Source organism: Macaca thibetana, chromosome 1 (assembly GCF_024542745.1).
Source record: "Macaca thibetana thibetana isolate TM-01 chromosome 1, ASM2454274v1, whole genome shotgun sequence".
In the NCBI taxonomy this organism is placed as follows: Eukaryota; Metazoa; Chordata; class Mammalia; order Primates; family Cercopithecidae; genus Macaca; species Macaca thibetana.
In genome coordinates this window covers 113164435-113183908 of record NC_065578.1, presented here as the reverse complement: position 1 = coordinate 113183908, position 19474 = coordinate 113164435, and the positions used below count along the sequence as shown (strand labels likewise).

Genomic DNA, 19474 nt, shown 5'->3' with positions numbered 1-19474 from the left:
GGATTTTTTTTTTCTCATAAGAATCCTATTTGTTTTCTCAGTAGACTCTATGTTTTAAAGTTAAAAACAAAATATGCTTTTAAGATTAACAAATCGGCCGGGCGCGGTGGCTCAAGCCTGTAATCCCAGCACTTTGGGAGGCCGAGACGGGCGGATCACGAGGTCAGGAGTTCGAGACCATCCTGGCTAACATGGTGAAACCCCGTCTCTACTAAAAAATACAAAAAAACTAGCCGGGCGAGGTGGCGGGCGCCTGTAGTCCCGGCTACTCGGGAGGCTGAGGCAGGAGAATGGCGTAAAAACCCGGGAGGCAGAGCTTGCAGTGAGCTGAGATCCGGCCACTGCACTCCAGCCTGGGCGACACAGCGAGACTCCGTCTCAAAAAAAAAAAAAAAAAAAAAAAAAAAAGATTTAACAAATCACTTGCCCATTTCTATTAATCAGATATCTTTAACTGCCAGCCAGAGCTTTTAATCCTGTGCTGTCCCATATTGCATCCACCAGACACATACAGCTATTGAGCATTTAAAATACGGCTAATGTGACTGGGGAACTCAATTATTTTAATTGATTTAAACTTAAAAACTGACATGCAATTCAGCTATCAGAAAGCTGTTTGAGTATGTGAAAATTTTTCAGATGTAAGTTTTATTAAATCTAAATGGAAATAAAATACTTCCAAAATTTGGCATCCTAATTGAGATTAGCTATAAATATAAAATACACACTGGAATTTGAAGACTTAGTAAAAAATGCCAAATATCTGATAATTATTTTATATTGGTTACATGTCAAAATGTTTTGATATGCAGGGCTAAGATATGTTATTAAAATTAATTTCACCTCTTTTCATTTTTTAATGTGTCTATTTGAAAATTTAAAATTACATTTGTGGCTCACATTATATTTTTACTGGATATCACTGTTCTACTGTTGCCATTCTGAGTTGACAATTCTAATCAAAACCAAGGAAACTAGGTATTTCACTTAGCTTGTGCAGCTGTTTTAGTAGACATATAATTTCTGTTAGTTCCTGTGAAATACTGAAAATAGGTCAAAGACTTCTATTTCTACTTTTTCAGACTCCCAGGAAGTCTGTAATTTATATATCCTTTAATGTTTGTTTTCCCATCTTTGGAGATTTTAATAATGTAGGGGTTGAAGCCCAAGGGGGTTAGACGCACCTAACCTAAGGTGAAGGACAGAGCTAAATATGCTTCCAGATGAGGGAGTGGGTTTTATTCCCCCGAAGAGACTAGAATACATGGAGGGAAATCACTGCATTCTGCTTTGTGCAACAGAAAAAGTGTGAGCGCTACTGGGCTGAGCCAGGAGAGATGCAGCTGGAATTTGGCCCTTTCTCTATATCCTGTGTAAGTATAATGTCTGTTCTCATGTCTGAGTAAAGCCTTCAGGGTCTACCTTATAGTGAGCTTCTCTTTGCAATCACTAATATTTTGGTCTTCTTTTTCTTTTTAGGAAGCTGAAAAAAGGAAATCTGATTATATAATCAGGACTCTAAAAGTTAAGTTCAATAGTGTAAGTATAAAAACTCTAAGGCTTTTGAGTTTATCAAAAGCCTATAGAGATCAGGCAAGTAAATATAGATGTGTGTAGCTAAGGCTGGGCATAAGACAATGGGGAGTGGTAGGGTCTTTGATGTCGTGAATGAGTCTTCATATTCAAGAGAATTTTGAGCCTGGCCAACATGGCAAAAACCCGTCTCTACTAAAAACACAAAAAAATTAGCTGGGTGTGATGGTGCATGCCTGTGGTTCCAGCTAGTCAGGAGGCTTAGGCAGGAGAAATCATGTGAGCCCTGGAGGCGGAGGTTGCAGTGAACTGAGATGGTGCCACTGCACTGCAGCCTGGGTGACAGAGCAAGACCTTGTCTCAAAGAAGAAGAAAAAAAGAAGAAACCGTTGGTATAATATGTCTTCAATCTATTCTCTACCATGACACACATATAAAATGATAATATTTGTAGGGTAAACAGAAGCTGAACAGTACATAGAGACTGGGGACCAGTTTGAGAGCTTAGGCTGCCCTAGGCCCTGCCCAGCTTCTCTAAGGCAAAGAGATTTAATATATCAGCATGATTGTGGCACATTTGAGGCATACCGGTTGGGAAACACTGGTTTCCCAACTATTTTCATATCCAGCTATTGCCTCTTGTGAATGGGGCAGATGGGGTCAAAAGTGACCTGAAATCACTTTTAATTGTTTTCAGAAAGCATCTGGTCACCTGAGATTTATAGAGAAGAAACCGGAATAAATTTCTAAAAGGATATAGATAAAACTTAGTATGCCAGACTGATGTCTTGGTATAATGAGGTGGAGTTCCAGCCTTCAGTTGTCTTATTATCCTGGCTATTTTAAAAATAATTTCAACTTTTTTTTTGGGGGGGAGGAGGGGACAGAGTTGTGCTCTGTCACCCAGGCTGGAGTGTGGAGTGTGCAGTGGTGCAATCTCGGCTTACTGCAACCTGAGCCTCCTGGGTCCAAGCAACTCTTGTGCTGCAGCCTCCCCAGTAGCTGGGACTACAGGTGTGTGCCACCATGCCTGGCTAATTTTTGTATTTTTAGTAGAGACAGGGTTTCCCCATGTTGGTCAGGATGGTCTTGAACTTCTGACCTCAAGTAATCTGCCTGCCTTGGCCTCCCAAAGTGCTAGGATTACAGGTGTAAACCACCACACCCAGCCTCAACTTTAATTTTATGAATATAATACATAAGGGCGTAAATGTGCAGGTTTGTTACATGGGAATACTGTGTGCCACGGAATAATCGCATCACCCCAGGTAGTGAGCATTGTACCTAATAGGTAGTTTTTCTGCCCTTGCCTCTCTTCCCCTCCCATCTGGCTATTTTTTATAGGACACTCGAACTATCTACCAGTTTCATTACAAGAATTGGCCAGACCATGATGTACCTTCATCTATAGACCCTATCCTTGAGCTCATCTGGGATGTACGTTGTTACCAAGAGGATGACAGTGTTCCTATATGCATTCACTGCAGGTATGATGCTATGTATAAACCTTCTACCTAGAATGAACCAAATGTCAGCGTCTGGCCAGGACTTTGTAATTGAAAGGGGGAAAGGTTAATAGCAGAAACAAACGACAATAAATTCAACCTAAGCATTAAATTCATGTTTTTCTGATAAGTTACTTGTGAGTAGTACAACTCTAGAGACTCTTGCTCTGAGATGTTGCCTAGGACCTGTGGCATGACAAATGTGCTCTGGGAAATGGTGGGGTTTGGGAAGTTTAATTGTCCCCAGGCATCTTCTTCCTCAAATCTGTTGGTGAAATTTTCCAGCTACTGTCAATGGTCCATTCTCTCTAGGTATACATGCATACATGCTACTGTGATCTTTCATTTCAGTGCTGGCTGTGGAAGGACTGGTGTTATTTGTGCTATTGACTATACATGGATGTTGCTAAAAGATGGGGTGAGTTTCTCTCAGCAGGCACTTCCCATTTTCTTACTCTACTGCTTTCATATTAGTAATTGTTTGGTTTTTCAAAATATCTATCTTCATGGTTCATTTTTTCTAGAAAATGTACTTGTAGACCCACTCTGTCAGATGATTAAATTAGTTCCCAGGTAGGTGGGTCTTAAAGGGTGGTCCACAGACAAGAAGCATCAGCATCACCTGAGAACTTGTTAGAAATGTAATATATATTGGGCTATGTTATTAAAATTAATTTCACCTATTTTCATTTTTGAATGTGTCTGTTTGAAAATTTAGGCTGGGCGTGGTGGCTCACGCCTGTAATCCCAGCACTTTGGGAGGCCGAGGCAGGCGGATCACGAGGTCAGAAGTTCGAGACCATCCTGGCAAACATGGTGAAACCCTGTCTCTACTAAAAATACAAAAAAATTAGCCGGGCGTGGTGGCGGGCGCCTGTAGTTCCAGCTACTCAGGAGGCTGAGGTGGGAGAATGGCTTGAACCGGGGAGGCGGAGCTTGCAGTGAGCCAAGTTCGCGCCACTGCACTCCGGCCTAGGTGACAGAGCGAGACTCCATCTCAAAAAAAAAAAAGAAAAGCAAAAAAATTAGCCAGGCATAGTGGTGCATGCCCGTAATCCCAGCTACTCAGGAGGCTGAGGCAGGAGAATCGCTTGAACCCGGGAGGTGGAGGTTGCAGCAAGCAGAGACTGAGCCACTGTACTCCAGCCTGGGTGATAGAGACTCTATCTCAAAAAAAAAAAAAAAAAAAAAAGAAAAAAAGAGGCCGGGCGCGGTGGCTCACGCCTGTAATCCCAGCACTTTGGGAGGCTGAGGCGGGTGGATCACGAGGTCAGGAGATCGAGACTATCCTGGCTAACACGGTGAAACCTCGTCTCTACTAAAAATACAAAAAACTAGCCGGGCGTGGTGGCGGGCGCCTGTAGTCCCAGCTACTCGGGAGGCTGAGGCAGGAGAATGGTGTGAACCTGGGAGGCGGAGTTTGCAGTGAGCCGAGATTGTGCCACTGCACTCCAGCCTGGGCAACACAGTGAGACTCCATCTCACAAAAAAAAAAAAAAAAAAAAAAAAGAAAGAAAAGAAAGAAATTTTCGGCCGGGCATGGTGGCTCACGCCTGTAATCCCAGCACTTTGGGAGGCCAAGGCAGGCTGATTACCTTCAGGAGTTCGAGACCAGCCTGACCAATATGGTGAAATGCTGTCTCTACTAAAAATACAAAATTAGCCAGGTGTGGTGGCACATGCCTGTAATACCAGCTACTCCAGAGGCTGAGACAGGAGAATCACTTGAACCTGGGAGGTGGAGGTTGCAGTGAGCCAAGATCGGACCAATTGTACTCCAGCTTGGGCAACAAAAGTGAAACTCCTTCTCAAAAAAAAAAAAAAAAAAGGAAAGGAAATTTAAAATTACATATGTGACTCACATTATATTTTTACTGGATATCACTGTTCTACTGTTCAACCATTCTGAGTTGACAATTCTAATCAAAACCAAGAAAACTTGGCCGGGTGCGGTGGCTCATGCCTGTAATCTCAGCACTTTGGGAGGCTGAGGTGGGTGGATCACCTGAGGTCGGGACTTCAAGACCAGCCTGATCAACATGGAGAAACCCCATCTCTACTAAAAATACAAAATTAGCCGGGTGTGGTGGTGCATGCCTGTTATCCCAGCTACTCGGGAGGCTGAGGCAGGAGAATCACTTGAACCTGGGAGAGGGAGGCTGCAGTGAGCCGAGATTGTGCCATTGCACTTGGCCTGGGCAACAAGAGCAAAACTCCGTCTCAAAAACAAAAACAAAAAACAAAACCCAAGGAAACCAGGTATTTCACTTAGCTTGTGCAGCTGTTTTAGTAGACATATAATTTCTGTTAGTTCTTGTGAAATATTGAAAATAGGTCAAAGATTTCTATTTCTACTTTTTCAGACTCCCAGAAAGTCTGTAATTTATATATCCTTTAATGTTTGTTTTCCCATCTTTGGAGATTCCAATAATGTAGGGGTTGAAGCCCAAGGGGGTTAGGTGCACCTAACCTAAGGTGAAGGCAAATTACTGGGCCCCATTGAATTGAACCGTATCTCTAGAGATGGGGGCCCAGCAAGCTGTCCAGGTGATTGTGATGCATGATAAAGTTTGAGGACCACTGTCCTAAATTATATAGTTACCCTTCCTTTATCCAAACTGCTTTAATAGATGGACTCAACTTACTGCAATCATACTTTGCGTTCCAATCTATAAATCATTTTTTAATGTCTAATAGGAAGTTTAAAATATGGCCTTTAGACCTATCTACCAACCTCTTTTATTTTATACAACTCTCATACTTGTGCATCTACTGAATCTTGTCCCTCCTTATATCTATAGTTTTAGACATTTGGTTACACCGTGTGAAATCATTCTGAAGAGTTTCTTTAGTCTTTTCTAGGGAAAATACCAGGCTTTAAATCATGTTGCAAGTGATAAGAAACCTCATTTGTTTTAAAAATGCATCATTTTTTCTGATATTACCCCATGTTAGAAGAGCAGATGCCATGGAAGTACAAGACTATGAAAAAGTAGCAATAATTTATTAACAAAGTATTGAAAGGAATAAGATATTTTCCCCTTTAATTCGATAGATAATTCCTGAGAACTTCAGTGTTTTCAGTTTGATCCAGGAAATGCGGACACAGAGGCCTTCATTAGTTCAAACTCAGGTATGAACTGTAGTGAATGGATCAGAAAGTGTGTCTGAGTCTTGCTCCATCTCTATGTTTAATGGTGAGGCATCCAAAAACAGCTGACTGCTCACATATAACACCAATTTACTATTACATGCTCTAGAGTCCATTGCCATTTTCTGTAACTCTGAATATCCCAATATTTTTCCTGTATCCCTTGTCCTGGGTCAAATTCCTTTCATTCCTTATTTTACTGTCTGTTCAGAAAATATTAAGACACCAATGTAATATTACTTACTTCCTTACAAAGGATGTTGTAAAACTATTCAACAAACTGTTTGGCTTGTGAACTTGAAATAGCTAGGTCATGTTAACTTGAAATTTTGTAGTGATAAAATTCATCTCTGAAAGCATAGAAAATCAGGGATTTATAATCTCTACCTCAGGATGTGGTAACAGAATATGGAGAATTCAGTCTATGTGCTCATTTTAGGAAACACTGAAAAATAAAAATAAAAAATATATTCCTATTACCTAGAGATAGCCACTATTACTATTTTTCTATAGTTTCTCCTGATTCTTATTGCATGCATACTTTTTTAAAAACACATAATTGGGCCAGGCACGGTGGCTCACACCTGTAATCCCAGCACTTTGGGAGGCTGATGTGGGTGGATCACCTGAGGTCAGGAGTTCGAGACCAGCCTGACCAATATGCTGAAACCTCGTCTCTACTGAAAATACAAAAATTAGCTGGACATGATGGCAGCCACCTGCAATCCCAGCTACTCAGGAGGCTGAGGCAGGAGAATTGCTTGAACCTGCGAGGTAGAGGTTGCAGTGGGCGAGATCACACCACTGCACTCCAGCCTGGGCAACAGAGTGAGACTCTGTCTCAAAAAAAAAAAAAATATGTGTGTGTGTGTGTATATATATATATATGTATATATTATAATCACACTATATTTATGTATCACAATCTTTTAACCTACCCCAGAATGCCCACACTTGTTCATTCCATTTAGGAATGCTCTTCCCTTCTCCTCCTAGCTCAAATCTCTCACTGTCTACAATATTAATTTCACTCACATTTCTACACCAATAGTTTTACCCAACAGTTTTAGTTTTCTAAGCGGTATTCATTTTTAATATAGAATTTAGAATTGACCCATTCATTCATCATATGTATATTGATATTTATTAACAGGCACTTTTGTGTAATCTGTTAGAACTACTTTTAACGACTTAAATAGCAAGACCTTAAAGTGTTTAAGACATTTAGAAATGAAGATGCAAATAGTTTTAGAGATAAAACCACTGACAATGGCAATTCAGATATTTTAGTCTAGAAGTTGTTAATTAAAGGGAAAAAATAAAGAGCTATTATAATATAAAACTGGCCTCCACAGGTTTTCCACTAATAGCTGGTGGAAAAAAATAACTTTTCATGTGCTGAGTGTAGGTGTTTTCTATATTCAACCTGTGAGGGAGAAAGCTTATATGAAATGAAAGCATTAGTGGTTTAATGCTGTCAGACTTGAAAGAAGGCTGATCCATGTAAATGCATAAAGATTCCAGAAGTATGGAATCTAGTTACATAAATTGCAATACTAATTTAATAAAACTATACTCCATTTCAAAAACAAATTCCATTTCAGGTCTACTTTTAAGAGTTGAAAGACAGCTGAAAAAGCCTTCACATTTTGGCATTATCAAACAACTAATTGAATTTAACAGTTGTAGCTGTTTTTTTCTGACACTACTCTAACCAGGAAATGGCACTGTAACCAGATGAGAGCTTCCTGTCTGATTTTTCTTTCTTTTCTTTTCTTTTTTTTTTTTTTTTTTGAGATGTACTTTCACTCTGTCACTCAGGCTGGAGTGCAATGGCACGATCTCGGCTCAGTGCAACCTCCGCTCTGCCAGTTTCAAGCAATTCTCCTGCCTCAGCCTCCTGAGTAGGTGGGACTACGGGCACGTGCCACCATGCTTAGCTAATTTTTTGTGTTTGTAGTGGAGATGGAGTTTCACCACGCTGGCCAGGCTGGTCTTGAACTCCTGACTTCGTGATCCACCTGCCTCAGCCTCCCAAAGTGCTGGGATTACAGGCGTGAGCCACCTTGCCCGGCCCTGATTTTTCTTTCTTAAAAAAATTAGCCAGATGTGGTGGCTCATGCCTATAACCCCCGCACTTTGGGAGGCTGAGGCAGGTGGATCGCTTGAGCTCAGGAGTTCAAAACCAGCCTGCGCAACATAGTGAGACCTTGTCTCTACAAAAAATACAAAAATTAGCAGGGTGTAGTGGCAGGTGCCTGCAGTCCCAACTTACTTGGGAGACTGAGGTGGGAGCATCACTTGAGCCTGGGAGGTCGAGGCTGCGATAAGCCGAAATTGCATCACTGCACTCCAACCTGGGCAACATGGTGAGACCATGTCTCAAAAAAAAAAAAAAAAAAAAAAAAAAAAGAGCATACTAATGACTATGTTGGATGATACAGACTCTGCATTGTTTCTTGCTAAAATTATCTTTGAAAAAATATTGTTCCTTATTTGTATAGAAATGTGTAAAGCGTCAGGGAAAACTCTGAATAGGCCCATTCAGATAAAAAGTAGGTTCAAAATTAAGTGCTTGAGCAAGTACAGGCTAAAACAGAATAGTAATAACTCGTAAACCTTGTAATAGTAGAGGTCTCATTTCTCTATGGTGAAATCCTTTTGTAACCACAAATTTCCAAACCTTATTTAGTGGTTTACTTTTCTTTGGTATCTTTACTAGGACAAAATTTTAGCAACTTTATCTAAATGCACTGAACTAAGAGTGTGGAAATTAAGTTTCTGAGTCAAGTCCTGGAAATTCCTTCTGAATGACCTGGGATAAACTGTTTGTAAATAGGTATAATAGCCTATCTACTTTATAGAGCAATTGAGAGGACCGAATTAAAGCGTATACATTGAAGTTACCTATCTATACACCAACTACTATCTCTTTTTCCAGAAAAGATGAAGGTTGCTTACAAAAAATCCATCTAGAATGAAATACATTTTTTTTTTAATATGAGCAAAGGAAACAGAATTAGAGGAATGATGGAGAGAAAGATAAGAAAGTAGGGTTAGAACATAAAAGAAACAAGTCATAAGATTCTTGTACATTAGTTACAGGTGTATCAAATAGCTATTTTCAGCAGCATAAAAGTGCTTTGAAATCTGAAGTGAACTATGCAAGCATAAGGCATTGTTAGTAAGTTTAATAACATGCTGATTGTCCTTTTGGGTCTGCTATATTAGGATTTGATTGGTGTTCAAATTCCTAAAATCTGGTCCTGCAGTTCACCATTTTTTTTCTTTTTGTTTTCATTTGTTCTGGGTTGTGATGCTCTTCAGGAACAATATGAACTGGTCTACAATGCTGTATTAGAACTATTTAAGAGACAGATGGATGTTATCAGAGATAAACATTCTGGAACAGAGGTAAAATTTAAACTAGATATGATGTCAAAAAAATTTTCGTACTTGCTTTTGGTCAAGGGATGTCAGATTTGTTGCAGGATTTATCCATTGTCACAACTAAATTGAGAGCATCAGATGTGCATAGGGCTGCACTAAAAATTTCCTGTGGAAAAGAGCAAATTAATTTGAGGTAACTTAACTTAAAAAATTAATCTCACTAGGTCCGGTGGCTCGCGCCTGTAATCCCAGCATTTTGGGAGGTTGAGGCAGGCAGATCACCTGAGGTCAGGAGTTCAAGACCAGCCTGGCCAACATGGTGAACCCCATCTCAAAAAAAAAAAAAAAAATTTAGCCAGGAGTGGTGGGGCATACCTGTAGTCCCAGCTACTCCAGAGGCTGAGGCAGGAGGATTGCTTGAACCTGGGAGGTGGAGGTCGCAGTGAGCTGAAATGGCACCACCGCACTCCAGCTTGGGCAACAAAGTGAGACCCTGTCTCAAAGAGAAATAAAAATTTAAAAATAATCTCTTGGCTGGGCGAGGTGGTTCATGCCTGTAATCCCAGCACTTTGGAAGGCCAAGGTGGGAGGATTGGTTCGAGCCTAGGAGTTTGAGACCAGCCTCGGCAACATAACAATTTTCTCTACAAAAAAATTTTTCAAAATGGCCGGGCGTGGTGGTTCATGCCTGTAATCCCAGCACTTTGGGAGGCCGAGGTGGGCAGATCACCTGAGGTCAGGCGTTCAAGACCAGCCTGGTCACTATGGCAAAACCCAGTCTCTACTAAAAATACAAAAATTAGCTGGACATGGTGGCAGGTGCCTGTAATCCCAGGTATTCAGGAGGCTGAGGCAGAAGACTCGCTTGAACCCAGGAGGCGGAGGTTGCAGTGAGCCGATATTGCACCATTGCACTCCAGCCTAGGAAACAAGAGTGAAACTCTGTCTCAAAAGAAAAATAGTAGCCAGGCACAGGCATGTGCCTGTGGTCCCAGCTACTCAGGAGACTGAGCTGGGAGGATTGCATAAGCCCAGGAGGACAAGACTGCAGTGAGCCAACATCCCACAACTGCACTCCTGCCTGGGCAACAGAGTGAGACCCTGTCTCAAAAAAAATTATTAAAAAAATTCATCTCTGATTAACCTACTGCATACAGTTAGTTTTCAGCTAAATTTAGAAACAATAGGAGTAAAAGGGCAAGCATATATTCTGCTCCCATGTTTAAAATTTACTATCAGCTATTTTGAAGTATATAATACATTGTTATTAACTATAGTCACCATGTTATACAACATTGTACAGCTTGAACTTATTCCTACTGTCTGACATTTTGTATACTTTGACTGACATCTCCCTAACCCCATCTCTCCCCCAACTCTCCACCCAGCCTCCTGGTAACCATTATTCTATACTCTGCTTCTATGAGTTTCACTTAAAAAAAAAAAAGGTTCCACATATAAGTGATAATGTGGTATTTGTCTTTCTGTGCCTGGCTTATTTCAGTTAGCATGTCTTTCAGGTTCATCCGTGTTGTCACAAATAACAGGATTTCCTTCTTTTTTAAAGGCTGTATGGTACTCCATTGTGTATGTATACACATTTTCTTTATTCATTCATCTACTGATGGACACCAAGGTTGATTCTGTGTCTTGACTATTGTGAGTAACGCTGCAATAAACATGGGAGTGCAGATATCTCTCTGACACAGTGACTTCATTTCCTTCAGATATATACTGAGAAGTTGAATTGCTGGATCATATGGTAGTTCTATTTTTAATTGTTTGAGGAATCTCCATCCTGTTTTTCATAATTTCTGTACTAATTTATGTTCCCATCAACAGGGTACAAGTGTTCTCTTTTCTTCATATTCTAACTTTTGTTATCTCTTGTCTTTTTGATAATAGCCATCCTAACAAGTGACAGATGACAGGTCACTGTGGTTTCAATTTGCATTTCCCTGATGATTAGTGATGTTGAACATCTTTTCATATGCCTGTTGGCCATCTGTATGTTTTCTTTTGAGAAATCTTTTCAGGTCTTTTGTCCATTTTAAAATCAGGTTATTTGTTTTCTTGTTGTTGGGTTGAGTCCTTATGCTATGTTAGTATCCAATGCTGTTGGATACTTATCAGATGTATAGTTTGCAGAATTTTCTTCCATTGCACGGGTTGTCTCTTCACTCTGTTGATTGCTTTCTTGAATCACTGAAGTTTTGAGAATATTTTAGAATATCCAAAGGATTTTCAGCTGGAGGCCTAAGATATAAAAACTATTATGATTTGGCCAAATGCCAATTAAAAAATATTGAGAGTTCTAGGATATGCTATTTTGATCTCATCACAAAAATTGATGTTAAATACTGTATAACCACAAAGTGTTAGATTCTGAACAAACCTTAACAAGACAAAATTACTGCTGCCTTGCCTTCATGTGACATATACATTTCTTTTTTTTTTTGGAGACAGAATCTCATTCTGTCGCCCAGGATGGAGTGCAGTGGCGTGATCTTGGCTCACTGCAACCTCTGCCTCCTGGGTTCAAGTGATATGTGACATATACATTTCAATTTTTAATATCGCATTTTAAATTATTAATCTGAAAATACTCACTGAGGCTCTACTATTTTCTCAGCATTAGGAATACAAAGTGTTTCAGACATGGCCCTGATCATAATTCTCATCATTTGAATGATGAAGCATACTTGAGACCTCAGCAAGACAGGTGGGTGGGAAGAAAGCCAGAATAACTGATGGGGCTAGGGAACTAATTAAGCAATCTTATAGTTAATATCAACTGCAAGGAGAAATGATATGGTGAAGGGACATGGAATAAGAATATAGTTGCTAGGAATTGTTACTTATTTTATATTCATGCCCATTTCATTGGCTAGTAATCCCAGAACAATGTCAAATAATAGAGGTGAAATAAACAATTCTAATTTTGATAGGAATTATTCTTGTGTCTCACTAAGCATAATTTTGAATTTTGATTGGACATATGAATTTTTAAATTGTTTAAAGGAATAATTCATTGATTTTCATTTTCTGGAGAATTTCTTCAGAAAGCATGTTGAATTATTATTATTATTATTATTATTATTTTTTGAGACGGAGTTTTGCTCTTGTTGCCTGGGCTGGAGTGCAATGGCGCGATCTCAGCTCACTGCAACCTCCGCCTCCAGGGTTCAAGTGATTCTCCTGTCTCAGGCTCCCTAGTAGCTGGGACTATAGGCATGTGCCACCACGCTTGACTTATTTTGTATTTTTAGTAGAGATGGGGTTTCTCCATGTTGGTCAGGCTGGCCTTGAAATCCTTACCTCAGATTATCCGCCCACCTCGGCCTCCCAAAGTGCTGGGATTATAGGCACGAGCCATTGCACGTGGCCAACATGTTGAATTCTTATCAATTGCCTATTTTTGCATTATGGAGTGATTAGATGGATTTTCCCTCCTTTGACCTATTAATGCAGTCATATAATTATATGATTATCAACCATACTTACACCCTTAGAATAAAGTCTACTTGAACAAAGAATATTGTCTTAATGTGTTGCTGGAGTAACTGTGCTTATTTTATTTAGGTTCTAGGAAATGTCAGTACTCAAATGTAGCCCAGTAGCAGTGCCATGGCTCTGGATAGCTGGGTTGTTTGGAGTGGGTCCTTAGCCAGTAAATGGGGATACAGGAACACAGTTCAACCCCTCACAGGGGGAACTGGTTAAAGATAGCCATGGAGGACTTCTGCTTCTAGAAAGATCTAGTAGAGATACTTTTCCTATTCCTTCCACTAAGTGCAACTAGAAATCCTGGATATTATACATGAAACAAACACTAGAAAACTCTGAGGGATGGAGAGAAAAAGACAGACTAGTCAGGGCCCTCCGGACTTGAGAAACAAAATGGTGGTGAGCTCCCTCGGTTTTCTTTGCCTCATATAATTTAAACTTGGTGCTTAAGATGCCAACAACTGAGAAATGCTAACAGTGCAGAGAAAAAAGATGCCCCAATAAAAGCCTGCTATCTCTAGCCAAAGAACCAGTAAATGGGCAGCCTATCAAGACAGAACATTATTAGACAATAATCATTCTACTGTAGCCAACACTGAAGCAAAAGCTGACCCAATCTCATCCATACCAACAAAGGCTGAGTGGGGAGCCTATACTTCCACCCTTACAAGGTTATAATAAGGTGTCCAATATGCCTTCTTGGGTGGTGTTAGAGAAGGGCAAATAGAGAGCTGGAACTTTCATCCCCACTGGCCTGTAATGAGGCTCCCTATCCTGCAGTGTCAGTGGAGACCATATGTAGCATCAGAAGAGGCCCAGTGGAAACTAAACACTTTCACCATCATTAGTGGTAATGAGGTCACCACTATCACAGTGTCAGTGGAGACAATGTGAGGAACCTAGGCTTCTACCTGGTATTAACATGACCCCACAATGCCTTCCCATTGAAGTAGTGTCAGAAGAGGCCTAGTGGAGAGTCAGGACTTTCACAGTCATCTGGTGGTAATGAGGCCACTCCCACTACAGTGTCAGTGGAGAACAAGTGAGGAGCCTTCCCAACAGTGCATGCCCTGGAGTGTCAACAGAGGCTAAGTGAGGAACCTGGTGGAGGTAGGATCCACCCAGCAGCAATGAGGAAGCACCCCCTACCATTTCCCCTGCTAGAGAGTATCAAAAAGCCCCAGCAACGGCCAGGTGTGGTGATGCATGCCTGTAATCCCAGCACTTTGGGAGGCCAAGGCGGGCAGATCACTTGAGGCCAGGAGTTCGAGACCAGCCTGGCCAGCATGGTGAAACCCTATCTCTACTAAAAATACAAAAGTTAGCTGGGCATGATGGTGTGCACCTGTAATCCCAGCTACTCAGGAGGCTGAGGCATGAGAATTGTTTGAACCCAGGAGATGGAGGTTGCAGTGATCTGAGATCGCACCACTGCACTCCAGCCTAAGTGACAGACCAAGACTCTGTAAAAAAACAAAAAAAGCCCCAGCAAAAAGAGAAGGCTTAACTAGGATTCAGAGTTTCATAATAATGTGAAAATACCCAGATTTCAGTTGAAAATCACTTATTATACCAAAAACCAGGAAGATCTCAAACCGAATTTAAAAAAGGACAATAGGTGACAACACTGAGATGATACAGATGTCAGAATTATCTGACGAGGATTTTAAAGCAGCCAAGATAAAAATGCTTCAGTGAGCAATTAAAAGCATGCTTAAAACAATAACAACAAAAACAATAAAAAGAATGAAAATATAAAAAAAGAAAAAAAGTAAAAACATGCTTAAACCAAATTAAAAAATACAAAGTCTCATCAAAAAAAAAAAAAAAAAAAAAAGAATCTCAGCAAAAAACGAGATATAAAGAGAAGCAAATGGAAATTTTAGAACTTAAAAATACAGTAACTGAAGCAAAATAGATGGGTTCAACAGCAGAATAGAGGGTACAGAAAAAAGTATTAATGAATTGAAAAGCAGAACAATAGAAATTGCCCAGTCTGAACAACAGTGATAAAATAGACTGAAAAAAATAAACAGGGAACTAAGAGACGAGAAAAAAAAAAAAAAAAAAAAAAAAGAAAGAAAATCTAGCATTGTGTCATCAAAATCCCAGAAAGAAAAGAGAAAGGGCAGGGCTGAAAAAGTACTGGAAGATACATGATAATTAAATTTCTGAAAATGAAAAACAACAAAAAAGTTTTAGAAATCAGCCAGAAAAAGATGACACCTTAACTGTAGGAGGAAAACAATTAGAATGACAGCATATTTTGCATTAGGAATCATAGAGGTCAGAAGGAATTGGCACAATATTTCCCAAGTGCTGAAAGAAAATAACTGTCAATCCAGCGAAAACATCCTTCAGGGATGAAGTGGAAATCAAGACATTCTCAGATGAAGAAAAACTAAGATAACCTGTTACCAGTAGACCTACCCTAAAAAAATGGCAAAGGAAGCTTTCTAAACAGAAAGGAAATGATGAAAGAAGGAAGAAAGAATATAATAAGCAAACATGGGTAAATATAATAAACTTTCCTTCTCCTCTTGAGTTTTATAAATTATGTTTTACAATTGAAGCTAAAATATAACACTGACTGATGTTGTTCTAAATGTATTAAAGAAAATATTTTAAATGCTTGTAACAGGAGGATGGTAAGAAACATAAAGGAAGATAAGGCTTCCACACTTGACCTGGTAAAATGACAATACCAGTAGAGTGTGATACCATATATCTAAATCTATATCTAGAGCCATGACTAAAAAAAGGCTATACAACGCGATATAATAAAACACACTGTAGGTAAATCAAAATGGAATTCTAAAAAATGCAAGAAAGAGAAAACGTCAGGAAAAAGAAAATAGCAATGAGAAACAGAATAAAAATAAAACAAAAAATAAAATAGCAGAATGAAACTTGACCATATTAATAATTACATTAAACATATAAGCCTAAATACACCAATATTTACTGGTGGTAGAGTGAATTGCCAGATTGGCACAGAGAATTAAAAAAACAATTCAACTATATGTTGTCTATGAGAAACTCACTTCAAATATATAAGAGGGCTAAAAACAAAGGAATGGAAAAAAGATGTATCATGTAAACATGAGTCAAAGGAAAGCAGGAGTGACTGTTAATATCAGATAAAGTAGACTTAAGTAAAGACAATTATCAGGGATAGGGAGAGATAATGATAAAAGGATCAATCTGCCAGTAAGACATAATAGTCCTAAATGTATATAGACCAAACAATGAAGTTGCAAAATATGTGAAGAAAAACTCATAGAACTTAAAGGAGAGAAACAGATGTTTCACAGTCATAGCCAGATACTTCAATATTCTTCTTTCAACAATTTTGATAGAACTAGACAGAAAACCAGCAAGGATATAGGTGAACTCAACACCACTAACTGACAAAATCTAGTTGACACTTACAGAACACTCTAATAAGAATACGCATTGTTTTAAAGTGCTTATGGAAAATATATATCAAGATGAGTATATCCTGAGCTATAAAACAAATCTGAAAATTTTTTAAAAATTGTAGTCCCAGCTACTCGGGAGGCTGAGGCCGGAGAATGGCGTGAACCCGGGAGGCGGAGCTTGCAGTGAGCCGAGATTGCGCCACTGCACTCCAGCCTGGGCGACAGAGCCAGACTCCGTCTCAAAAAAAAAAAAAAAGAAATTAGGCTGGGAACGGCAGCTCACACCTGTAATCCCGGCACTTTGGGAGGCCAAGGTGGGTGGATCACATGAGGTCAGGAATTTGAGACCAGCCTGGCCAGCCTGGCCAAACCCCGTCTCTATTAAATATACAAAAATTAGCCAGGTGTGGTGATGGGTGCCTGTAATCCCAGTTACTTACGAGGCTGAGGAAGGAGAATCGCTTGAACCTGGGAGGCGGAGGTTGCAGCTAGCTGAGACAGGATCACTTCACTCCAGCCTTGCCAACAAAGCGAGACTCTGTCTCAAAAAAAAAAAAAAAAAAAAAATTGAAATTATACGGAATATATTTTCTGACCACAATAGAATCAAATTAGAAATCAGTAACAGAGACCGGGTATGGTGGCTCTTGCCTGTAATCCTAGCACTTTGAGAGGCCAAGGTGGGAGGATTCCTTGAGGCCAGGAGTTGAAAATGATCCTGGGTAACACGGGGGACCCCCGTCTCTACAAATATTAAAAACTCAGCCAGGTGTGATAGCATGTGCCTGTAGTCCCAGCTACTCAGGGAGCTGAGGTGGGAGGATTGCTTGAGCCTGGGAGGTCAAGGCTGCAGTGAACTGTGATTGTGCCACTGCACTCCAGCCTGAGTGACAAAGCGAGACCCTGTCTCAAAAATTAATTAATTAATTAAAAAAATAAAAAATCAGTAACAGGTAATGGAAAAGTATCCAAATACTTGGAAATCAAACCACACTTTTCTAAATAATCTATTGGGTCAAAGAGAAAGTCTCAAAGGAAATAAAGAAACACAGTGAATTAAACAAAAATGAAAATACAACATATCACAATTTATGAGACAGAAGCTATAGCAGTACTGAAAGGGACCTTTACAGCACTAAGTGCATCCATTAGAAAACAGTATAGGTCTCAGTAATCTAAGCTCTCACTCCAAGAATATAGAAAAAGAAATAAAGAGCAGAAATCAATGAAATTGGAAACAGTAATAGAGAAAATCAGAATTGGTTTTTTCTTTGTTTGTTTTTGTTTTTTTGAGACAGAGTTTAACTCTATCACCCAGGCTGAAGTGCAGTGGCATGATCTTGGCTCACTGCAACTTCCGCCTCCCAGGTTCAAGCGATTCTCCTGCCTTAGCCTCCCAAGTAGCTGGTACTACAGGTATGTGCCACCATGCCCAGCTAAGTTTTGTATTTTTGTAGAGACAGGGTTTTGCCATGTTGGCCAGGCTGGTCTTGAACTCCTGACCTCAGGTGATCTGCTTGCCTCGGCCTCCCAAAGTGCTGGGATTACAGGCGTGAGCCAAGGTGCCCAGCCTGGTTTTTTAAAAGATAAAAAAATATTGGTTCTTTAACAAGATCAATGAAATTGAGAAACCTTTTTAAAAACTGACACAGATAAAAAAGGAGAAAATAAAAATTATCAATATCAGGAATGAAATAGGAGCTATGTTGCCCAGGCTGGTCTTGAACTCCTGGGCTCAAGGGATTTTCCTGCCTTGGCCCCCCAAAGTGCTAGGATTACAGGCGTGAGTCACCACATCCAGCCCAGAATGGATTATTTTCTCAAACACAATCCACCACAATTTATTCGGCATGACATAGATAATCTGAATAGCCCCTTAGTGATTAGAAAAACTGAATTTGTAATTTTAAAACTCCCAAAAAAGAAATCTCAGGCCCACATAGTTTCACTAGAGAATTCTATCAAATGATTAAGGAAGAATTAACACCAATTTTATACAGTCTATACCAGGAAATAGAAAAGGAAGAGATACTTTCCAATTAATATTTTTATTGTGGTACAATATATCATTTTAATCTGCTATTTTAGCCATTTTTAAGTGTACAATACAGTGGCATTAAGTATATTCACAATGTTGAGTGACCATCACTATTTCTGGAACTTTCATTATTCTAAACAGACACTCTGTGTCCATTAAACAATAACGCCCTATTCTCCCCTCCCACTGGCCCCTGGCAACCATCATTCTACTTTCTGTCTCTATGAATTGGACTACTCTAGGTACCTGATATGGGTGGAATCATATAGTATTTGTCCTTTTGTGTCTGGCTTATTTCACTTAGCCTAATGTCCTCAAGCTTCTTCCATGTTATAACATGTGTCAGAATTTTCTTACTCATTAAGGCTGAATAATATTCCATTGTATATGTTTATACACACACACACCACACACACACGCACACATTTTGTTTATCCATTCATCCATCAATGGATACTTGAGTTCCTTCCACCTTTTGGCTGCTGTGATGCTGTGATAACCACCGGTATACAAATATATCTTTGTATCCCTGCTTTTAATTACTTTGGTATAACCCAGAAGTAGAATTACATGTGGTAATTCTATGTTTAGTTTTCTTGTAGAACAGCCATACTGTTTTCCATAGCAGCTGTGCCATTTTACATTCCCACCAACAGTACACAAGGGTTCCAGTTTCTCTTTTTTTTTTTTGAGACGGAGTGTCGCTCTGTTGCCAGGCTGGAGTGCAGTGGCGAAATCTCAGCTCAATGCAACCTCCGCCTCCTGGGTTCAAGCGATTATCCTGCCTCAGCCTCCTGAGTAGCTGGGATTACAGGCACATGCCACCACGCCCAGCTAATTTTTGTATTTTAGTACAGATGGGGTTTCACCATGTTGGCCAGGATGGTCTCAATCTCTTGACCTCGTGATCCGCCGACCTCAGCCTCCC

The 19474-nt window shown here is 39.8% G+C and overlaps 1 protein-coding gene and 1 long non-coding RNA gene across 13 annotated transcripts in view; one reads left to right on the top strand and one right to left on the bottom strand.

The window, feature by feature from the left end:
• The window catches only part of PTPN22 (protein tyrosine phosphatase non-receptor type 22), a 64030-nt gene that overhangs the window by 14876 nt on the left and 29680 nt on the right, over positions 1-19474 (top strand). For 5 of the 9 annotated variants that reach the window (XM_050747718.1, XM_050747748.1, XM_050747709.1 and 2 more), the window contains exons 6-11: positions 1302-1373; positions 1480-1539; positions 2878-3020; positions 3390-3456; positions 6094-6171; positions 9517-9603. In XM_050747718.1, the coding sequence (XP_050603675.1) occupies positions 1302-1373; positions 1480-1539; positions 2878-3020; positions 3390-3456; positions 6094-6171; positions 9517-9603 (507 nt within the window). The remainder of the gene's footprint in view (positions 1-1301; positions 1374-1479; positions 1540-2877; positions 3021-3389; positions 3457-6093; positions 6172-9516; positions 9604-19474) is intronic. The other 4 variants (XM_050747728.1, XM_050747787.1, XM_050747738.1 and 1 more) reach the window with 3 other exon arrangements.
• LOC126930589 (uncharacterized) overlaps positions 9175-19474 on the bottom strand; it is a 41194-nt gene continuing 30894 nt past the window's right edge. For 3 of the 4 annotated variants that reach the window (XR_007717636.1, XR_007717635.1, XR_007717638.1), the window contains 2 exons: positions 9646-9745; positions 9175-9552 (listed from right to left, as the gene is read on the bottom strand). This is a non-coding gene — a long non-coding RNA (uncharacterized LOC126930589). Of the gene's footprint in view, positions 9553-9645; positions 9746-16948; positions 17047-19474 lie in introns of all 4 variants that reach the window. The other variant, XR_007717637.1, reaches the window with a different exon arrangement.